Below are 22,633 nucleotides of genomic sequence, written 5' to 3' on the forward strand. Positions count from 1 at the left end.
AACACAAGCAAAACCTCTTCCCCAGGTTACCACCTTCTGTTTGCCATGTCTTATTTTTGTTGTCTTTCCACCAAATCAGTGTTCCTTTATGTGGGCTGTTCTTTTTACCAGTAAGATGTTGTTCTGCAAAAGTAGTAGTCTGATTTCTATAAATGTTTAAAAAATTTAAAGTATAGGGTGCTAGATTAAGTTGCATCTGAGGAGTGGTACACTCCTTACTGTCTCCCCCTTCTTTTTGTTTAACTGAGTTTTGAGTGTTCTATTAGTTCTTTCAACTATGGCCTGTCCTTGGGAATTATAAGTCCTTGGGAATTTATAAATTATAATTTATAAAAATGAGGAATTCGGCCGGGCGCGGTGCCTCAAGCCTGTAATCCCAGCACTTTGGGAGGCCGAGACGGGCGGATCACGAGGTCGGGAGATCGAGACCATCCTGGCTAACATGGTGAAACCCCGTCTCTACTAAAAAATACAAAAAAAAACTAGCCAGGCGAGGTGGCGGGCGCCTGTAGTCCCAGCTACTCGGGAGGCTGAGGCAGGAGAATGGCGTAAACCCGGGAGGCGGAGCTTGCAGTGAGCTGAGATCCGGCCACTGCACTCCAGCCTGGGCGGCAGAGCGAGACTCCGTCTCAAAAAAAAAAAAAAAAAAAAGAGGAATTCCTGTTGTATGTGTAATTTTCCACTGATTTAAGAATTTTTGGAAAGCTTTACTACAGTATCCTGGTCCATTGTCAGTTTTAATTTTTTCTGGAACTCCCATGACAGCAAAACAAGATAATAAATGTTTTTTAACATGGGAAGTACTTTCTCCTGTCTGGCAGGTTGCCCATATGAAATGTGAATAAGTATCAACTGTTACATGAACACATGATAATTTTCCAAATGAAGGTACATGTGTAACATCCATTTGCAATAATGCGTTAGGACACAGACCTCTGGGATTAACTCCTCCTGCCTCTTAAGTGGGCAGGTGTAGGACTTAACATTGGGTGCAGTGTTGTACAATATCTTTTGCCTGTTTCCATGTGATATCAAATTTGTTTTTTACCCCTGCTGCATTTACATGAGTCAAAGCATGAAGTTCTTGTGCTTTTTTTTTTTTTTTTTTTTTTTTTTTTTTTTTTTTGAGACGGAGTCTCCCTCTGCCGCCCAGGCTGGAGTGCAGTGGCCGGATCTCAGCTCACTGCAAGCTCCGCCTCCCGGGTTTACGCCATTCTCCTGCCTCAGCCTCCCGAGTAGCTGGGACTACAGGCGCCTGCCACCTCGCCCGGCTAGTTTTTTGTATTTTTTAGTAGAGACGGGGTTTCACCATGTTAGCCAGGATGGTCTCGATCTCCCGACCTCGTGATCCGCCCGTCTCGGCCTCCCAAAGTGCTGGGATTACAGGCTTGAGCCACCGCCCGGCCTGTTCTTGTGCTTTTATGAATGCAGAGGATACCAGTAAGTCAGCTTGTTCATTTGCTTTAGTTAAAGGCCCTGGTAAATTAGTGTGTGCTCAAATATGAGTAATATAAAATGGGAAATTTCGTTTTCTTACAGTTTGTTGTAATAAATTGAACAGCTGGTTTAACTGATCATCCATGCTATATTTAATTAGAGCTGTCTCAACATCCCTTGTAGCCTGTACTACATATGCAGAATTTGATGCAACATTAACAGGTTGATTAAAATCTTGTAACATTGTAATGACTGCAACTAACTCTGCTCTTTGGGCTGATTGATATTGAGTTTTGATGACTCACTCTTTTGGCCCTGTGTAAGCCGCTTTTCCATTGCTGGAACCATCAGTAAATACTGTCAGAGCATTTTCTAAAGGTTCATGTCTGGTAATTTTAGGTAAAATCCAAGTAGTCAATTTTAAAAACTGGAAGATTTTTGTTTTGGGGTAATGATTATCAATAATTCCCACAAAATCAGCAAGACCAATCTGCCATGCATCAGAATTGATAAAGGCTTGTATAACTTGTTCCTTGGTTAAAGGAACAACTATTTTGTGTGGGTCATTTCCACACAAGTTTATTATTCGCAATCTTGCCTGACCAATTAATGTAGCTATTTGATCCAAGTACAATGTAAAAGTCTTCATTGTACTGTGAGGAAGGAACCACCACTCCACAAGATCAGTATTTTGGACAATGATGCCTGTTGGAGAATGTGCAGTAGCAAAAATCAAAAGTTGGAGTGTGGCTAAGGAATCTATTCTATTTATTTGCGCTGACTGAATTTTTTCTTCCACTAATTTAATTTCCTTTGTTGCCTCTGGGGTTAGTATTCTTTTGCTATTTAAGTCTGGGTCTCCTCTTAAGATGGAGAACAAATTTGACATGGCATGAGTAGGAATGCCTACAGTTGGCCAAATCCAATTAATATCTCCTACCAATTTCTAAAAGTCATTTAATGTTTTTAATGTGTCTTTTCTTATTTCTATTTTTTGTGGCTTAATTTTTCTATTTTCTATCTGCATCCCTAAATAATGAAAAGGAGCAGAGGTTTGGATCTTATCAGATGCTATTGTTAGTCCAGCGTTGGCAACCTCTGCTTGCAGAAATGTGTAACAGTCAATTAATTTTTCTCTTGTTTCTGCAGCACATAAAATATCATCAATATAATGAATGATATAACAATCTGAAAATTTGTCTCTAACTAGTTGAAGGACTTGACCTACGAAAGTCTGACAAATAGTTGGACTATGAAGCATTCCCTGAGGTAGTACTTTCCACTGAAACCTAGTGGCTGGTTCTTTATTATTTATGGCTGGGATAGTAAAGGCAAATTTTTCACAATCCTGCTCTGCCAGAGGAATGGTAAAAAAGCAGTCCTTCAGATCAATTATAATTAAAGGCCTGTCTTTTGGGATCATGGCCTGGGAGGGCAACCCGGGTTGGAGACGCCCCATGGGTTGAATTAGGGCATTTACGGCTCTTAAGTCAGTTAACATACGCCATCTGCTGGACTTTTTCTGAATTACAAACACAGGAGAATTCCAGGGCGAGAATGAAGGCTCAATGTGTCCCTTTTCTAATTGTTCCTTTGCTAATAAATGTAAAGCCTCCAGGTTTTGTTTTTGTAGCGGCCACTGATTTACCCATACCGGCCACTGATTTACCCATACTGGTTTCTCTGTTTTCCAAGTTAATGGAATGGGTTTAGGAGGCTCTACAGTGGCCGCCCCTAAAAAGATGCTCTATTCTTTTTCTTTCTTGATTTTCCTCAGTCTCAGTTGGGACTTTAATGCCATCTTCATTTTTTCCTAGTCCCTTTTCTGGTATATATCCCATCTTAGTCATGATTTTTTGACTCGTGGGGCTGTATAATGGAGCTGGCATAATGATTTCCTCACCCCATTGTTGTAATAAATCTCGACCCCATAGATTAACAGGAATTGAAGTAATCATTGGCTGAACAGTGCTTTCTTGATTATCTGGCCCTAAACAATGTAAATCATTGTACTTTGATACACTTCTGAGGCTGTGCCTATGCCAAGTCCTGTAACAGCCTTTTGTTTAGGCCAATTTTTTGGCCACTGATTTAAAGCAATGATAGAGAGATCTGCTCCAGTGTCTACTAATCCTTCAAACTGTTTTCCTTGAATAATGGCCTTACACACAGGTCTGCTCTCAGAGACCTGACTTGCCCAATATGCAGCCTTTCCTGCCGGATCAGTGCTTCCGAACCCTCCTGCTCTTTTTATCTGTTTCCAACATTAATATGAGGCAGGAGTAATAATTGAGCAATCCTGTCTCCTGGACTGGCACTCCAAGGAATTGAGGAGCTAATAACCAATTGAATTTCACCTTTATAGTCTGAATTAACCACACCAGTATAAATTTCAACTCCCTAGGCCGGGCGCGGTGGCTCAAGCCTGTAATCCCAGCACTTTGGGAGGCCGAGACGGGCGGATCACGAGGTCAGGAGATCGAGACCATCCTGGCTAACACAGTGAAACCCCGTCTCTACTAAAAAAATACAAAAAAAAAAAAAAACTAGCCGGATGAGGTGGCGGGCGCCTGTAGTCCCAGCTACGCGGGAGGCTGAGCCAGGAGAATGGCGTGAACCCGGGAGGCGGAGCTTGCAGTGAGCTGAGATCCGGCCACTGCACTCCAGCCTGGGTGACAAAGCAAGACTCCGTCTCAAAAAAAAAAAAAATAAAATAAAATAAATAAATAAAATAAATAAATAAATAATAAAAATAAAAATAAATTTCAACTCCCTTTAGATTTAAACTTGATCTTCCTAAGATTAGTCCTACAGTCCCCTCAGGCAATGGGCCATATACCCCTGTGGGGATTTTTTGTGGGAGCTCCCCTGGAAGCAGAGAGACTGCGTGTATGGTGCATAAATCTGCTGCACTGCCGCTTGTGGTGGGGATAATTGCTGTATTGTGGTAACTGGCACATTCCCTGAGGCACTCGTGACAGTGGGGGTTGTTGTTCCTGAAAACCCTGAGGAACAAAGGGCTGAACTGGGAATGCCCCAGTTTGTTGTGGGGCCTGAGGCCGGCCCCTCCTCTCGTTTCCCGACAGTGGTTGCCCATTTTTATCAAATTTAGAACATTAATAGCAAATTTAGTTGATATCAAATTTAGAATGACATTGATTAGCCCAATGTTTTCCCTTTTTACATCTTGGGCATAGGCCAGGTGCTCTTTATCTGTTGTTGTAGTAGCTTGAGTAGTTATATTTTGTTTATTTGAGACTGGGCAATTCTTTTTTAGATGACCAATTTGACCACAATTATAATATTTTCCCCCAAATGTTCTAACTTGTCCGCCTAAAGCAACTCCTGTGATTGCTTAAGCCATAAGCACAGCTTTATGCATAGCTCCTCCAGTTCCATCACAGGTTTTACGTACTCTGAGATTACATCTGACCTTTCCCCTGGGACCTTTCCTTTTAATGGCTTAATGGCTGATTGACAATCAGGATTGGCATTTTCATATGCCATCAATACCACTATGGCCTTACGGGCATTCTCATCGGTAATTGACTTTTGAGCAGCATCTTGCAGCCTCACCACAAAATCAGGGTAGGGCTCTTTAGAGCCTTGTCTTATTGTATTGAATGTGGGGCAGGCAGTTCCTGCGTCTTGGATTTTCTCCCAGGCCCTAAGGCAGATAGCTCTAACTTGCTCAATGGCCTTATTTTGCATTATTGCTTGTTGATTAGTAGTCCTTCAATTTTGACCTGTTCCTAATAGTTGATCTGCATCTATGTTAACTGGAGGATTGGTAGTCCTATTTCTTCAGACCTGTTCTTGTGCCCCATCAATCCAACAAGTCTTAAATTGTAAAAATTGAGAGGATGAGAGTGATGATTTTGCCAGAATCTCCCAATCATAAGGAATGAGTCTATGTCCATGAGCAATGGAATCTAATAACGTTCTCATGTAAGGAGAGTTGGGTCCATACTGTTTTACTCCCTCTTTCATTTCTTTTAGCATTTTTATAGAAAAGGACTCATATCTGGCTTCAGCTACAGGAGGCTCTCCCTCTTGGGCCCCTTCTCCAGGTGGTCTTGATTCTAATATTACTGGGAATTGCCACGCCTCAATATCTCCTTGTTTTCTTGCCTTATCAATAATTTTTTTTTTTTTTTTTTTTTTTTTTTTTTTTTTTTGAGACGGAGTCTCGCTCTATCACCCAGGCTGGAGTGCAGTGGCCGGATCTCAGCTCACTGCAAGCTCCGCATCCCGGGTTCACGCCATTCTCCTGCCTCAGCCTCCCGAGTAGCTGGCACTACAGGCGCCTGCCACCTCGCCCGGCTAAGTTTTTGTATTTTTAGTAGAGACGGGGTTTCACTGTGTTAGCCAGGATTGTCTCAATCTCCTGACCTCGTGATCCGCCCGTCTCGGTCTCCCAAAGTGCTGGGATTACAGGCTTGAGCCACCTCGCCCGGCCGCCTTATCGATAATTTTATGTAATGCATGAACCTGTCCACTAGGCGGTGCTGTAGGATTAAGTCTCATGGTGGGCGGCTGAGGATAGGGCACCCTGCCCTGTGGTGCTGGAAACATTCCTGGTTGTCTGTACTGATTTTCTTGGGGTGGCTGATACTGAAGTTCGGCTGGCGGCCAGTATTGATAGGTTACTGGCGGCTGGGTCTTATTTTCTACTGGTATTGTGATATTGTGATATTGTGGACACTGTATTTGTATTGGCATTGCCGTGACAGAGACTCTTTTTCTATTTGATCTTCTTTTGGAGTTTGTACTTGTTTAACCTGCATTTGAGGTTGTGATGTTACAGGCATCTGAGCTGCTGGAAGAGGAGTTGGCCATCGTGGTTTAGACTCTGATGGCCCCAATAATTCTGGACCTTTTTCTTCTAATTTTAACGTTTCAGGATGTATCACCTCCTGTAATTGATTATCAACATTTTGCATTGACTGAGCCATTACCGGCTCTGCTACATATTTACAATGTGACTTTCCGTTCCCTTCTGGGATTCTATCCCTGCCTCTTCTTCACAATCTATTACACAGCTTTCAGGGGCATCAGAAACTGAAACGCTATCTTCCTCTGTTTGAAACAGTTCTAAAGCTACTTTAATAATGACCCAATCATTCCATACTGTAAGTGGGATAATTTTACCCTCTCTATTTGCTTGTTTTAATTCTTTGCCAATTTTTTCCCAGTCTTTTAGATCTAAAGTTCCCTGTTCTAGAAACCATGGGCAGAATTGTTCTATTGTTTGAAATAGCGTAATTAGATCTTTTGTAGAGACTCCAGCTCCCCCTCTTTTTAAAAGAATTTCAATAAAGCTGCGATAAGAGGCATATTTACTTTTAGTTTGCCCCATTGTTACTCAAGGTTATTCCAAGCGCACAAGCTTACCACAAGGCTGACCGTAGACGTACTCGGGAGTCTCTTGTTGACTCGTCCTCAATGACCACGCTCAAGCGTACCTTCGCCCTAGAGAAAAGCACCCACGTTGGGCACCAGATGAAGGGGTGGCTTGCCCCTCCACATGTGTGGGCATTTCTCGTCAGGTGGAACGACCGACTTGAGAAAAGAAAGAGACACAGAGACAAAGTACAGAGAAAGAAAAGTGGGCCCTGGGGACCGGCACTCAGCATACGGAGGACCCGCCCGCACTGGTCTCTGAGTTCCCTCAGTATTTATTCATCATAAATCAATAAATACTGGGATTACAGCATACGTCACCACACCTGTCTAACGTTTGTATTTTTAGTAGAGACAGGGTTTCACCATATTGGCCAGTCTGGTCTCAAACCCCTGACCTCAAGTGATCTGCCCACCTTGGCCTCCCAGAGCACTGGGATTATAGGTGTGAGCCACTGTGCCCGGCTCTATTTTGTCTTTCATTTTGGATATACTCCCGACTTTAAGTTGTCAAACACTAATTCAATCTTCAGCCATATTCAATCTTCCACTGGTTTTGTTGTATTGTGTTGTGTTGTGTTGTATTGTATTGTATTGTATTGTATTGTATTGTATTGTATTGTATTGTATTGCATTTATTTTGAGACAATGTTTCACTCTGCCCCCAGGTTGCAATGCAGTGGTTGCATCTTGGTTCACTGCAACCTCCACCACCTTCCAGGTTCAAACAATTCTCCTGCCTCAGCCTCCCGAGCAGCAGGGATTACAGGCACACAACACTGCCTGGCTAATTTCTTGTATTTTTAGTAGAGACAGGGTTTCACCACATTGGCCAGGCTGGTCTTGAACTCCTGATATCATGATCTGCCCACCTCGGCCTCCCAAAGTGCTGTGATTATAGGCGTGAGCCACTGGGCCCACCTTTCCCATTGGTTTTAAATTCAGCAATCATGATTTCAGTGTTCAATGTATCTTTGTTCTTTGATTGCTCCTTTATCATGACATCTGTTCTTTCATTTTATTTTATTTTATTTTTTTTTTGAGACGGAGTCTCGCTTTGTCGCCCAGGCTGGAGTGCAGTGGCCGGATCTCAGCTCACTGCAAGCTCCGCCTCCCAGGTTCACGCCATTCTCCTGCCTCAGCCTCCCAAGTAGCTGGGACTACAGGCGCCCGCCACCTCACCCGGCTAGTTTTTTGTAATTTTTAGTAGAGACGGGTTTCACCATATTAGCCAGGATGGTCTCGATCTCCTGACCTCGTGATCCGCCTGTCTCGGCCTCCCAAAGTGCTGGGATTACAGGCTTGAGCCACCGCGCCCGGCCGACATCTGTTCTTGTTTTATGGATGCAATATTTTCCTGAATTTTCAGAGCATACTAACTAGAATTCTTTAAAAGTTCTGGCCAGGCATGGTGGCACACACCTGTACTCCAAGCACTTTGGGAGGCCAAGGCAGGCAGATCACTTGAGTTCAAGAGTTCAAGACCAGTCTGGGTAATATGGTGAAACCCCATCTCAGCAAAAAATTCAAAAATTGGCTGGCCGCGGTGGCTCACGCCTGTAATTCCAGCACTTTGAGAGGCTGAGGCAGGCAGATCATGAGGTCAAAAGATTGAGACCATCCTGGCCAACATGGTGAAACCCTGTCTCTACTAAAAAAAATACAAAAATTAGACCGGGCACGGTGGCTCACACCTGTAATCCCAGCACTTTGGGAGGCTGAGGCAGGCAGATCACGAGGTCAGGAGATCGAGACCATCCTGGCCAACACGGTGAAACCCCGTCCCTACTAAAAAAATATATAAAAAATTAGCCAAGCATAGTGGCGGGTGCCTGTAGTCCCAGCTACTCAGGAGGCTGAGGCAGGAGAATGGTGTGAACCCAGGAGAAAATTAGCCAAGCATAGTGGCAGGTGCCTGTAGTCCCAGCTACTCAGGAGGCTGAGGCAGGAGAATGGTGTGAACCCAGGAGGTGGAGCTTGCAGTGAGCCGAGATTGCAGCACTGCACTCCAGTCTGGGCGACAGAGTGAGACTCTGTCTCAAAAAAAAAAAAAAAATTTAGCCGGGCATGGTGGCAAGTGCCTATAATCCCAGCTACTCTGGAGGCTAAGGCAGGAGAATCCGCTTGTACCTGGGAGGCGGAGGTTGCAATGAGCCAAGATCACGCCACTGCACTCCAAACCGATGAAAGAGAGAGGCTACATCTCAAAAAAAAAAAAAAAAAAAAATTAGCTAGGTATGGTGGCACACATCTGTGGTCCCAGCTACTCAGGAGACTGAGGTGGGAGGATCACTTGAGCCTGAGAGGTGGAGGCTGCAGTGAGCCGAGATCGCGCCACTGCTCTCCAGCCTGGGTGACAGAGCGAGACTCTATCTCAATCAATCAATCAATGTTCCTGGCCAGGCGTGGTGGCTTGTAATCCCAGGGAGGCCGAGGTGGGCAGATCACAAGGTCAGGAGATCAAGACCATCCTGGCTAACACGGTGAAACCCTGTCTCTACTAAAAATACAACAACAACAAAACAAAATTAGCCAGGTGTGCTGGAAGGTGCCTGCAGTCCCAACTACTCGGGAGGCTGAGGTGGGAGAATGGTGTGAACCCAGGAGTGGAGCTTGCAGTGAGCCAAGATCGCACCACTGCACTCCAGCCTGGGCAACAGAGCGAGATTCCATCTCAAAAAAAAAAAAAAAAATTCTCTTCTGCTTCACATATTGTGTTACCTCTGTAAATAAATATATGCCTTTGGTTTACTTAATATCTACTGATTCTTGGTTTTTGTTCACATTCATTAGTGACATCAGTTGATCAATTTGGGTGACATCATGGGTTTCCTCAGTATTCAGGAAGGTATTTTTCTGCAGCAGTTCTCTTTCCTAAACAGAGTTGTCTGTAGACTCATGGGTGAGTGCCAGAAAGCCGACAGGCTGCAAATAGGGTTGCCAGATAAAATACAGGGTACTCAGTTAAATTCAAATAGAGGATACAGTATTTACTGTTTGTCTGGAATTCAAAATTTACTGTACAGGATACAGTTAAATTTGAATTTCAGACAAACAGGATACAGTTAAATTTGAATTTCAGACAAACAACAAATACTTTTTGGTATCAATGTGTCCCAACTGTTACATGGGTGCCCTCTTTTTAACAGGTTTGAGATATAGTTTAAATACAATCGACCCATTTAAAGTGTACAATTTAAATGTTTTTAGTATGTTCACAGTTGTGCGACTACCAGCATAATCTAATTTTGGAATATTTTCAACATCCAAAAAAGAAAGCCCATATCTATTGTCTCAGTCAGTTCAGGTTGCCATAACAAAATGCCATAGACTGAGTGGTTTAAACAATAGAAATTTATTTATTTATTTTTATTTTTTTATTTTTTGAGACGGAGTCTCGCTCTGTTTCCCAGGCTGGAGTGCAGTGGCGCCATCTTGGCTCACTGCAAGCTCCACCTCCAGGGTGCATGCCATTTTTCTGCCTCAGCCTCCCATGTCGCTGGGACTACAGGCGCCTGCCACCACGCCCGGCTAATTTTTTTGTATTTTTAGTAGAGACGGGGTTTCACCATGTTGGCCAGGAGGGTCTCAAACTCCTGACCTCAGGCGATCTACCCTCCTCGGCCTCCCAAAATGCTGGGGTTACAGGCATGAGCTACCGCACCTGGCCTAAGTATTGCTATCTTGAAGGAGGCAGACAGAAACCAAGCAGTCATGGGTGATGGGTGGGCTGAGTCTTTGTAAGTTGCCCAGGGAAGACAGCTCTGACAAATAATTAGAAGTTGCCAGCCTTGTGTACAGCTGAGGAAAGAGCATTCCATGCAGAAGAGACAGCAAGTGCAAAGACCCAGAGGCCAGAAAGGCCACCAAAGTTGTTTGGTTCCGTGTCCTGAGCTACCAGCCTGGCAGATGGCAGGTGCCCAAAAACTGCTGGAGGGAATGCCCTTCTTTTCCCTCCCTTCCTCCCCAGTCTGTGTGTCTCTGGAAGGTTGCTGCTCCGCCCACAGTGGAGGACAGGTGAAGAACTGGAGTCCTTTCCTGGGGCAGACTCCAATACTGGGAGAAACTCTTCTGCCAGGACCATGGAACTGGGAGGTCCCAGTGTCTGTCTTTCCCAGCCGCTCTGAGAAAATCGGCCAGTGGCAGGTGGAGATGATATGGAGCCACAGAGCAGCAGAGCAGCAGAGAGGGAAAGCGATGGTAGGGTAAACAGTACAAGGCTCCAGAGAGCTCCTGGATGCAGCAGTGCCTGAAGCTGGAGCCCTCCAAACCTCTATTTACAAATTTTCTCTGCGTGCAAGTCAGTTTGAGTTGGGTTTGTCACTTGCGACCGAAGACATCCTGACAAATGCCCCAAAGCTACCCGCTCAGAGATGTCCAGAGGCCTCTCCAAAGCTGCCTCCTCAGGTCCGCCCTGGGTGCCCCGTGTTGTCCCATCCCCGGACGGCCCGAGCTTCTCGGTGGCTGTGCCAGCCTGGACAAGAGCAGGCCTTCCTTCCGACAGGCCCGTCGCCACTCCTCCATTCAGCCCTTCTCCGACCCGACAGCCTGGTCTAGGAGCCGGGGCGCAGGCCTCAGACCCTCAGGGCCCACGAGAGGCCAGGGCCGGCTGACTAGGTTAGGCGTGGCCAGCGCCCAGTGGGACGCACTGGCCGACCTAGCCGAGAGCATACGGAGGTTTCCAGAGAGTGTGGACGCGGGAGGCGGCCAAATCGCGCCGGGCCTCAACCCCCCGGGCTCGGGACCTCCAGCGCTCAGTCCCCGACCTCCTCAGCTTCCGACCAGACACCGAGACCCATAACACCCCGCGCGCGGCCTGGCCCCGCCCCCGCACGCCGTTCCCGCCCCTTGAGCCCAGTGCGCAGCCTCGGATTGGCCAGGGCGGCTCTCGCTCCTCTGGTGGGCGGAGCTGCGGGCCACACAGCGGACCCCGAAGTGGAGCGCTGGGAGCCGTCCGTTGGCAGCCGAGTGTTGCTCCACATGGGGGAGGCCGGGGCTGGCACTGGCGCGCCGGGAGGGCCGGAGGCAAGCCCGGAGGCGGAGGTGGTGAAGCTGCTGCCCTTCCTGGCGCCGGGCGCGCGGGCGGACCTGCAGGCGGCCGCAGTGCGGCACGTGCTGGCGTTGACCGGCTCCGGGCCCGGCCGCGCGCTGCTGGCGGGACAGGAGGCGCTGCTGCAGGCTCTGGTGGAGCTGGCGCCGGCCTCTGCCCCGGCCCGCCACGCCGCCCGCGCGCTCGTGAACTTGGCCGCCGACCCCGGCCTGCACGAGACGTTGCTGGCGGCCGATCCCGGGCTGCCAGCGCGCCTGCTGGGCCGCGCGTTGGACCCGCAGTGGCCCTGGGCCGAGGAGGCGGCCGCCGCGCTGGCCAACCTCAGTCGCGAGCCGGGTCCGTGTGCCGAGCTGATGGCTGCGCTGGCGGCCGCGGAGCCGGCAGACTCGGGCTTGGAGCGGCTGGTGCGGGCGCTGTGCACGCCCGGCTACAACGCCCGCGCGCCCCTGCACTACCTGGCGCCGCTGCTCTCCAACGTCAGCCAACTGCCTGCGGCGAGGGCCTTCCTACTGGACCCCGACAGGTGAAGCCCAGGGCGCCCGCGCGGGCGGGGAGGGGACGGAAGTTAACGGGGACGGCCCTGAGTGACCCCTCCCAACAGGTGCGTGGTCCAGCGGCTGCTGCCCCTTACCCAGTACCCCGATTCCTCTGTACGCAGGGGCGGGGTGGTGGGAACGCTGCGGAATTGCTGCTTCGAGCACCGTGAGTGGTGGGTGTAGCGGGGGGGCGTCGCCAGGGGTGGGGACTGGACTCGGGGCTACTCTGGACCAGTCTCTATTCCTGTCTCCCTACCCTCACCGTCCCTCAGGACATCACGAGTGGTTGCTTGGACCTGAGGTGGACATTCTCCCCTTTTTGCTCCTGCCCTTGGCTGGGCCTGAGGATTTCTCCGAGGAAGAGATGGAACGTGAGTGGCTAGTGTGGAGCCTCAGAGTTGGCCAGAGAGGAGGGAGGCCAGTGGAGGGAGAGAGAGGTGTCCAGGCCACAGGCTCCTTCTGAAACCTTGCAGCAGTGAGTTTGCTGAGCACAGGTGGGACTTACACAGGCAGAGCCTGGCCCAGCTGCCCAGCTCAGGGACACAGTGACTCCCACACGCTCACCCCTAGGGCTGCCTGTGGACTTACAGTACCTGCCACCAGACAAGCAGCGAGAACCTGATGCAGACATCCGCAAGATGCTTGTTGAAGCCATCATGCTGGTGAGCAGGAGCCCTGCTGCAATAAGCACCATCCCTGACACACACACGAGCATGCTGACATCTGGGTAACCTCTTCCACCTCCTCAGCTGACAGCCACAGCACCAGGTCGGCAGCAGGTGCGGGACCAGGGAGCCTACCTGATCCTTCGAGAGCTGCACAGCTGGGAGCCAGAGCCCGATGTGCGGGCGGCTTGTGAGAAGCTCATCCAGGTGGGTGCAGGGTTGGAGAGGCTGGGGAAGGGGTATCTGTAGCTGGCCGCTGCTCACCTGCTTCCCGTCTGGCAGGTGCTAATTGGGGATGAGCCTGAACGTGGCATGGAAAACCTGCTGGAGGTGCAGGTGCCTGAGGATGTGGAGCAGCAGCTGCAGCAGCTGGATTGCCAGGAGCAGGAGCAGTTGGAGCGGGAGCAGGAGCGGGAGCTGGAGCTGGCCCCAGAGCCATGGGTGGAGAGGGCCACACCCACCTGAGGCCCCTGCAGCCGGACACAAGCTCCAGGGTCCCCTTTGCCAGGCTTTCTCAGACCAGGCCTTCCTGCAGCTGCCTACAGGCCCCTTGAGTCCCCTTGCTCAGAGACTGTGCCCTGCTGAGAAGCAGAGCTACACTTAGGCTCCAGTAAGAATTGGAGGCACTTCCCAGCCCTGTGCAGTGTTGCTACCAGCAAGAATGAAGGTTGCGCACAGCAGTACTGTGGGCCAGGCACCGTGACTCTGCTGCCTGTGCAGAAGGTGGAGGTGGCAGGCGGATAGCCAGGGAGCCATGAGACCCTCTCAGCTCCCTGTTCCCTCTCAGCTCCCTGTTCCCTCTCAGCTCCCTGTTCCCTGAGACCTGGCCTCAAAGGGCTGACCCAGCCATACCTAGATCCTGGGGTCTTTCTAGGACTGTGCCTCCCTGCTTGACCTGTGCTCCAGGACCCTGCCCTCAACCCTGTCAACTCCCTATGTCTTCCTGTTTCCCAGTCTCAGATTGGATGGGTGCTCTCACTGGCCTCTCTAGCTAGGCCATCTCCCTGGTCAGCTTCCTTGAGCCTGGGCCACTCCTCCCTGGCCTTCCTACCTCTGCCAAGAGCCTCCAGATGTGCCTGCAGCCTGGCCCCTGTCCAAGCCTCTCCCCCAGCCACCCTCTGCCCCTGTGGTAGAGCCCACTATGGGCTCAGGGATCTTACCTGCTTCTCCCTTGGACCTGTGTGCATCCCCCCACCTGCCAGGTCTGTGGCTGCTAAGCCCCACAGGGGCTTGCCACACTCTTCCCTTCCTGAGCCGATCTGACCTCACTGCCACCTCTTGCATTGGGCTTCTGAGGGCTGGCCCCTTGAACCCTGGTGAAGGAGCTTAACTTGTTTTTTTGAGTGTTCACAATGCCTCACTCCACACCCTAAAACTGGAGGCTCGGGTGCCAGGCGTCTCCTGCCTCCAGGATCTCCTCTCACCTGCCCCCAATAAAGCTCTGCCACTCATGCAGGCATGTATGGACCATGTTTTCCCCTGGCCAGAGCCCCCGCCTGCCACTGGAGGCCACTTGCCCTCTCAGCACTCAGACATCTGCACTCTCTTCACAGAATAAATGCTTTATTTGGCCTTGCCCCCCCCCCCCCACCCTCAGTTTACTGGAACGCCTCCTGGAGGCGCTTACTCCTAGGCTGGCTGCCACAGTGCTCCAGAGCACCAGCTGGGCGGAACCCACCCCTCTTCTGGGGTGTGCTTCCGGAGGCCTGAGCTCAGGGCCCTCGTTCTCCTTGGGGATGCCCTGCTGTTGGGGGCAGTGCAGCTACAGGACTGGCCATTGGCACTCTTAAGTCTGTACCAGGCTCCAGGTCATCCATGGATGCTGGGAATTGGGACTGCACTTGCTTCTCTGCAAGGGACCACAGTGGGGTCAGGTGGAGTGCAGAGGGACCACGTGCTGCTCAGTTGCTCACCCACAGGGCCACACCACACCTGGCACAGCACTGTGGAAGAGCGTGTTCGCTGCAGGCCCAGGCATGTGTTTGGACGCAGCTGCAGCAGCCCCCAAATCAGGTCCTGGCACTGTGGGCGAGGGCTCACAGCTGCAGCCTCTCACCACTCCAGCACCCACCTTCACCCCATGCACATCACTGCCAATGGTGCCAGCAGCTTAGAGGGGTCAGTTCTGTCGCCAGTGGGGAGACTGAGGCATAGAGGGGCAAGGCAGTGTGCCCTGGGCTAGTGCAGAGCTCAGGTTCGCAGCCACAGCCTTTGCTGAACTGCATTTTGAGTCAGGTCCTCCACCAGTCCAGCTTCCCCAGAACTTGTCACTGCCGTGCATGGACCAAACGCTTCCCAGCCTAAGTGGGGAGGATGCCAGGTTCGGTCTCTTCCACCACGCAGGACTACCCCCTTGGGAGTCCAGGTCTTCTTCACTGCCGCTCTCTAGGCCTGAGCTAGGTGTGGGAAGGTCATGGGGTGGTGCTTACCTGGGAACAGACCTGGCCAGAAGGTGGGACCGCAGTGCATGAGGTGCAGCATGCAGTGGGGCTGGGGCTCCTTGAAGGGCAGCTTCTTACTCACCATGGCATAGAGGATGACACCTCTGGGGACATGAGCTACGGGTGTGGCCTCTCCCCAGCCCTCCCATGGGCCCTGGCCACAGGGTTGGGGTGCCCTGGGGGCACTCAGACTCCACAGGTTGCCCCATTGCCTGGGGTCAGGGCTCCCTGGGAGGCACTCACAGGCTCCACAGGTCGGCCTGCTCCCTGCTATACTTGCTGCTCACGAGGATCTCGGGCTGTGTAGACTGGGGAGTCGCAGAAAGTGCTGAGCAGTGAGTTCCTGGGCCCCACGCAGTCGGCAAAGCCAAAATCTGTACCAGGTGCATGGGGAGGGTGGCACTGTGCGTGAGGGTCGGGTGCAGGATGCCAGTCTGCAGGGATGGCTGTGGAGGCTTGCGGGGTTGCACGCAGTGTGTGGCCGACAGCAAGAGTGTGGGTGTGGATGAGGTGGGCCTGGTCTGGGGCATACGTAGGGGTTAGGCCAGTGGTCTCAGGCCCGTGGGTAAGGGTGGCCCGCAGGCCTTCTGGGAGAGCTGAAGGCAGAGGCCTGGCTGGGACAAGCATGGGGTGTGGGCCCTGCAGGTGGAGGCATTCAACCCCAGGCTGGGGTCCGGGCGGGGGCTGTGGGCTCACCGGTCAGCTTGAGAAGGCCGTGGCTGTCCAGCAGGATGTTCTCGCCCTTCAGGTCCCTGCATGGGAGAGGGGAGGCAGGAGGTAGGGCTGGCTTGGGCTCAAGTGGGCCTCTCTGTGCCTGTGGGCAGACGATTGACCCAGGTGCCGCCCTCTCTGGTAGGCGATGCCCACGCTGTGGTAGTGTGCCATGGCACTGACCAGCTGCCAGAACAGTCTGAAGACTTCCTTCTCCTCCAGCCCTGGGTGGCAGAGGTGGTCCAACGCAGCGTTGATGTGCTCCAGCAGGTCGCCCTGGGCCACCAGCTCCGGCACGAGCTGGCTGCTCTGATAGGTCTCATACAGCTGCACCTGCAGCCCACACACCTGCCATCACCCTGAGGCAGGGCCAAGGGTGTGCTGGAACTGTCAAGGGTAGCAGATCCAGGTTCCAGGATGGGGTTGGGCTCCAGCCCTGGGGCAAAAGGGAGGTCCAAGGTGGGGGGAGGGGGCAATAGGCCTGGGGCAGGCAGCTGGCTGGGGAGAGCTACCCTTGGGGAAGGGGAGGGTGGGGACAGGCTGTGTCCAGGCCTCTGCCCACCACGTTCAGGTGCTTGTAGGTAGTGTTGAGTGATGGAGATCTCACGGGGCAGGAGCTTGCGGGAAAACTCCACCGGGGCCTCGGTTGTGGAGACGATCTTGACAGCTATCTGTAGGGTGGATGGCACTTGCTGTGTGAGACTTGGCCCCTGAGGGGCTGGCTGTGGTAAGGCAGGCCCCTGTCCTTTATACACTTTGCTGGAATCCTCAGGGGGGGACGCTGGGTGAGCAGTGCCCTTGGAGGGCAGCGATGACCGCCCCCACTCCCTCCTGTGCCAAGTACTCTGTGTTCAAGGGGTTTGGGAACAGGGGATGGTCAGCCTGCAGGAGCCCCAGAGAGGCCTCTGGGGAGGAAATGGGACTGGGGAGAGTCTCAGACGGAGGAAGCTGGAGCAGCTGGATGGTGCCTGAGTGGGTTTGGGACACAGAGGGGCCTGCTGGCCAGGCTGGGGGGCACTGGAGCCCCTTGGGGAGGGAGGTAAACCTGCCTTACCATGGTGTAGCACTTGCCCTGCAGATCGGAGGACAGCTTGGGGTTGTGGTGCATGCACTTGTGGGTGGCATCGGCCAAGTACACTTTGGGGAACAGGTAGCCATTGTCCTTGCCCTCATGTATCTGCTCTGTGAAGGTTCTCTGATCCAGCTTCTGCCTGCTGCTGCCCTTCACGGAGGGCAGTGCATGGGAGGGGGTGTAGTGGTCCAGTTTCACCAGTCTTGGGGGGCACGACTGAGGCCTGACTTGTGTCAGAGGGCAGGGGCCAGGGAGGTGGGGGGCGCTGGGTGGGAACTGCGTCCTTCTTGAGGCAGCAGCCACGCTTCTGAAGACTTGCTGGGACTGCGGCAGAAGCAGGGAGTGATGGGGCTGTGAGCTCAGGGCGGGGGCTGGCACAGCCCTGGACTGGGCAGGGGGAGGGCTAGCTTGGGGAGAGGAGGGGCAGGTTCTAGAATGGAGAATTCTAGAGCTGTACCTGCATTGTGCCCTCGAAGCGTACGTCTTCTCGTTTTGGGGACCTGCCCGCTCTGAGGACATCTTGTGGGACCAGTCCTGCCCACATGGGGCCCACTCTCTGTGAGGTGAAAACCCAATTCAAGAGCTATAGCCAGGCTGAGGCCTCTGTGGACCCCTCTTGACGTGGCTGGCCACAGAAGGCCATTAAAGAAATGAGGGTGGGGATTTCTGGGGCATAAAGACAGGAAAAGGGACACATACGTGCCAACCACCATTTCAACTGCACCCCTTCCTCCTTCGAGAGGATACCACGGCCACACTCAGCTGGGCCCTAAGGTGGGCTGAGCCAGAGGAAGGCGTGCAGTTGAAATGGTGGTTGGAGCCCTGTCTGTCTCCCAGCCTTCTCCACTGGAGCCCAGGCCAGCAGGATGCAGGAAGCCTCCCACCTAGAGACCTCTGCAGACTTGACCACACACCCTAGGGCAAGCAAGGACCCCACCCCTGAGCTCACCTCTGATCCTACAGCTCCAAGAGACAGAAGCCAACTTTGCCCCTCCCTTCTGGACCCCAGAGTGCGCTGTGGGCACTATTGGTAACGTCTGAGTGCCAGCTGGGTGCCATTCTGGGCAGTCACACCAGCTACAGCTACCACCTGTAGCAGTCCTGCCCCCATTCACAGAACACATTCAGGTGCCCGGCCCGTGGGGGCAGTTCACATCCAGGATCTCAAGTCCTAACACAACCAAGCAATCCTCGCTTTACAAATGATGAAATTAAGGCCCCATGGTGGGGAAGCCCAACCCAAAGGTGTCGTCTCTGCTGTGAGCTGGACAGCACAGTGGCTGTGAGCCTGGAGGGCAGCCATCCTGGGAATGTCTGCAAGGGGCCAGTGCTTGGTACAGGCCAGTGAGTCTGGGGAATTGGAGTCTCCTCTACCGAGATCTGTGGGTGCACGTGGCATGTTTGCTGCAGAAAAGGCCCTGGAACGAGCTGGCTTGAACTGGAAAAACACACTTTTTCATCCCTTTTGGACCATGAGCTTTTGAGAGCAAGGCATGTGTTTGATATTCCTTTGCTCACCCTCATCCCTTGTTTGGCAAATTGCCTGGGATACAGGAAATAAGGACAAGATCTGGGTGTAGTGCCTCATGCCTGTAATCCCAGCACTTTGGGTGACCAAGGCAGGAGGATCTCTTGAGTCCAGGAGTTTCAGACCAGCCTGGGTAACATAGTGAGACTTGTCTCTGCAAGAAAACTTAAAAATTAGCCAGACTTGGTGATGCCCACCTGTAGTTCCAGCTATTTGGGAGGCTGAGGCAAGAGGATCACTTGAGCGCAGGAATTTAAGGCTGCTGTGAGCTGTGATCGTGCCACTGCACTCCAGCCTGGGTAACAGTGAGAGGCCTCATTTCAACAATAAAACCTAGCTTGGGCCGAGCGCGGTGGCTCACGCCTGTAATCTCACAACTTTGGGAAGCCGAGACTGGCAGATCACGAGGTCAAGAGATCGAGACCATCCTGGTTAATATGGTGAAACCCCATCTCTACTAAAAATACAAAAAAAAGTAGCCTGGTGTGGTGGCAGGCACCTGTAGTCCCAGCTACTCAAGAGGCTGAGGCGGGAGAATGGCGTGAACCTGGGAGGCAGAAGTTGCAGTGAGCAGAGATTGTACCACTGCACTCCAGCCTGGACGACAGAGCGAGACTCCCTCTCAAAAAACAAAAACAAAAACAAAAACCCAGCTTGGGCAACATAGTGAGACCCTGTCTCTTCAAAAAATTTAAAAATCAGTCAGGTGTGGTGGTGTGCCCTGTGGTCCCAGCTACTCCAGAGGCTGAGGTGGGAGAATCACCTGAGCCCGGGGAGGTTGAGGTTGCAGTGAGCACCACTGCACTCCAGCCTGGGTGACAGACCTCAGAAAACACAAACTGGTTTGTGGTTGACCTGGGGGTGAGGAAAAAAGAGAAACTGCTTCAGGCAATTTAAGCAGGTGGGACTGGTTGCTCAAGTGTTAGAAGGGCTGGAGAGGCACGGGGGCAGGGTGGAGATCGTCGAAGGTGGGGGCTGCAAGAAACGGCCACTCTAGAACCGGAGCCAGGTGGTCCCGACCCAGGGTAGCTGAGCCTCTGGGCTCTGCAGCGGAGCCTGGGAGCCTGCGCTCCCTGCGGCGCACCTCCTCTCCCTCCCGGCTCCCACCAGTGCCAGGGCGCGGCCGGAAGCCCGCGAGTGTCAAGCCAACTGATGACTGCAGGCTCAGAACGGCCATTGGCTCTGTCCACCCTCCCTTTGCAGTCTCGATTATCCGCGTCGTTGGCTGCACTTGAATTCATTCCCGGGGCTTCACTGGGCAGCCGTCCCGTGCTGGGATTTGTGCGGAGCCCTAGGGAGAAAATGCAGACTCAGGCCTGCCCCCTGGCGGAGGGGCTGGCGCTTGTTTGCGGTCGGAGCGAAAGCGGGGTTGTGCTGCGCGCAGCAGCTGTGTGCGTGGCGCGGAGGCGACTCCGAGACCGGGAGGGGACAGGGCCACAGGCGCGTGGCAATTCGCCGCAGGGGCCGCGCCCACATCCGCGAAGGGTCCTGTGCTCTCCTGGGCGCCGTCCCCACAGCGGGAGCCCAGTCCCTCCGGCCTGGAGTGGACATCCTGCCTGCGCTGCTCCCGCCGCCTCCGCCTCTGCCGACGCCCAGCCTGGACGCGCGGCGGGCGCTTTCCTTCCTCACATCGCTCTTATCGCGTCCCGAGCTCCCGGGACCCCGCTGGCCGCCTCTTTCCCAACGAGCGCAGGGCCCCGAGTGTCCTGCCCCTCTCCCGGTGCCGCGGCCTCCAGCGGGCGCTTCCGGGCAGACAGAGGGCGGGCGTGTGCTTGCGAGCGGCCGCAACGCCGCGCCGAGCCCGCGTCTCCGGCGTCTGGGAGCGGAGGTCGCCAGGGATCTGTGCGTCCGACGGGGGAACGGGGACGGCTGGCGTCGCTGTCACGAGCCTGAAGGCCGCGCCTGCGCAGTGGCGGCCGCGCTGGCGCTCTTCAGACAGAGGCGGTGGCCCAGGAGCGGCCGGGGGCGGGGCCGAGCGAAAGCCGAGTCTGCGCACTCTTGCTTTGCAAATGAAGGTGGGCGGGGTGGAGCGAGCGTGAGAGACGTGCACCTGACCAATAACTGCGGAGATCGTTCGGGGGCGGGGACCTACTGCCGCGCTCCGGGCTGCGGTTGGCCAGAAGGCAGCGAGGGCGGGCTCGGCGCGCGAGGCTCCGCCCACTCCGGGGCCACTGCTGGGCGGGAAGGCGGCTCCCCGGCGGAGGTGGCGGCGGCTCCTCAGGTAAACGGCGGGCGGGGATGAGCCTTCGGCGGCGCTGGGGAAGCGCCTCCCGGGGAAGTCTGGGCTGGATAGCCTGAGGTCGCTCCCTTGGCGGGGCCGCGGAGGAAGCCGAGTCAGGAGGCGCCTCCCCAAGGTCACAGGGCGAACGCTGGGAGGGTCCTGGGTGTCGCGGGGACCTTGGTTCAGGTGTGCGCCGCGCCACAGCCCGGAAGAGAGGCCGGAGCTGTGCGGCTGTTCTCTCCTCCGCGCCGCTAAGTGGTCTCGGCCGCTCGACCGCCCCTCCTCGGGGAGCGCGGTGGTTCCAGGTGCCCGCCCCTCCCGGGAGCGCGGTGGTCCCCGGTGCCCGCCCCTCCCGGAACCCCGGTGGTCCCCGGTGCCCGGCCCTCCCCGGGAGCGCGGTGGTCCCCGGCCCTTCTCCCCCAAGCGGGGCCACCGGGGGTCCTCTCTCCGGGAAGCCAAGCATACGCCTGGAGCCTGCAAAGCCGGCGTGCCCCGGCCTCCGTATGCCTTCCGTATTCTCTGACGATCGCGAGCAGGAAGGTGATTTGTCCCTAGTCACGAGGATGACTGGTCATAGCGTGCAGGGCATAGAGCTGGCAGGGCCGCGGGGAGCCAGCCCTCACTCAGCCAAGGTGAGACCTAGGGGCTGCCGGGCAGGAGCTGAGCGGCCGATTTGGGGTCGGGTTTTCGGGCAGCGTCAGTGCAGCTGCAGTGTTAGGGTCAGAGGAACCCCTCCGCGGGCGCTGGTGGCTCGGCCCTACACACTCTGGGGAGGGGCTCCTTTGCCTGCTCAGGTGGGGAAGGGACAGACCCATAAACTCAAGTGCAGTGAGGTAAGCAGAAAGGGGTACGGGGGCGTGGCCGAACTCAGGGGTGTGAGCAGAGTTGGGTCGGGGACAGCCCCGTAGGCAGGAACCACTTTGGAAGGGGATGGTGGTGAACGCACACGATGCGGTAAGACGCAGGCAGGGTAGGGCCGGTGATAAGTCAGGTGAGGGTGATGAGTTTAGAGCTGTTGGGTCTCAGTGCGATGACCATGGATGGAGATGTCCTGGGGAGGCGAGGGCTGGAGATGCGTGTGGGAATCGTTGTTTGCGGCATGTTTCATCGGCGGTACGTGTTTGTGACGTGGCTGCATGGACAGTCTGGGCACCCTGGGGTGCTGCTGTCAGCAGGATCTTCACTGCTTAGTCTCAGGCTCCCAAGGTCCTCGTGAACAGGTGTCTCTGGTCTCTTTGATGTCAGAGTGGAATGACCTGAGGTTGAGCTGTCTTTAACTTGAAACTGACATGCAGGCCTCTGTGGCTTGTGGAGACCTGCACTTCATCATTTCCCACTGGCTGGTGTTGATTGCTGACTGCTGCAGGACACCAGGGGATCAGAGGTGGAGGATGTGGGGCGTGTGTTTGCCTGAGTTTGTGGCTGTCGCCTGTGTCAGGAAACAGGTACCTGTGCTTAGTTTTCTTTCCCAGGGTCCACAGAGGCCCAGGAGAGAAGCCTGGTTGCTACCCTCTGTCTCATAGCCCCCTTTCACAGAGCTGGTTATTTGGGGTAGACATCCTCTGTCTG

The 22,633-nt window shown here is 53.7% G+C and overlaps 3 protein-coding genes across 51 annotated transcripts in view; 2 read left to right on the forward strand and 1 right to left on the reverse strand.

Moving 5' to 3' along the window:
* Positions 1-11,758: 11,758 nt before the first annotated feature.
* Positions 11,759-14,542, forward strand: HGH1 (HGH1 homolog). Its single transcript, XM_001090013.5, has 6 exons — positions 11,759-12,413; positions 12,492-12,592; positions 12,699-12,797; positions 12,997-13,088; positions 13,176-13,298; positions 13,374-14,542. Exons 1-6 carry the CDS (start codon positions 11,821-11,823, stop codon positions 13,554-13,556), a joined length of 1,191 nt encoding a protein of 396 aa, XP_001090013.4. The 5' UTR covers positions 11,759-11,820; the 3' UTR covers positions 13,557-14,542.
* A 95-nt stretch (positions 14,543-14,637) lies between these two features.
* Positions 14,638-20,461, reverse strand: LOC100429764 (testis-specific serine/threonine-protein kinase 5-like). The gene is given in 11 exon segments (XM_077944700.1): positions 14,638-15,133; positions 15,533-15,636; positions 15,776-15,832; positions 15,834-15,906; positions 16,229-16,284; positions 16,374-16,576; positions 16,806-16,838; positions 16,840-16,914; positions 17,298-17,639; positions 17,773-17,871; positions 19,928-20,461. Coding segments are annotated over 11 exon segments (1,368 nt in total). The 5' UTR covers positions 20,021-20,461; the 3' UTR covers positions 14,638-14,900.
* A 541-nt stretch (positions 20,462-21,002) lies between these two features.
* The window catches only part of MROH1 (maestro heat like repeat family member 1), a 119,108-nt gene continuing 117,477 nt past the window's right edge, over positions 21,003-22,633 (forward strand). For 31 of the 49 annotated variants that reach the window (XR_001446916.3, XR_013397557.1, XR_013397553.1 and 28 more), the window contains exon 1: positions 21,003-21,064. The gene's annotated coding sequence lies outside the window, so the exon portion shown is untranslated. Of the gene's footprint in view, positions 21,697-22,633 lie in introns of all 49 variants that reach the window. The other 18 variants (XM_077944584.1, XM_077944574.1, XM_077944580.1 and 15 more) reach the window with 5 other exon arrangements.

This window comes from Macaca mulatta, chromosome 8 (genome assembly GCF_049350105.2).
Source record: "Macaca mulatta isolate MMU2019108-1 chromosome 8, T2T-MMU8v2.0, whole genome shotgun sequence".
Taxonomy (NCBI): domain Eukaryota; kingdom Metazoa; phylum Chordata; class Mammalia; order Primates; family Cercopithecidae; genus Macaca; species Macaca mulatta.

What these genes read in the sequence shown, in the direction of transcription:
- HGH1 (XM_001090013.5), top strand. Translation starts at nt 11,821, where the DNA reads ATGGGGGAGGCCGGGGCTGGCACTGGCGCGCCGGGAGGGCCGGAGGCA. An exon ending in CTCCGAGGAAGAGATGGAAC is followed by an intron (nt 12,798 to 12,996) that starts GTGAGTGGCTAG and finishes GCTCACCCCTAG; the next exon opens with GGCTGCCTGTGGACTTACAG. An exon ending in CTTGTGAGAAGCTCATCCAG is followed by an intron (nt 13,299 to 13,373) that starts GTGGGTGCAGGG and finishes CCCGTCTGGCAG; the next exon opens with GTGCTAATTGGGGATGAGCC.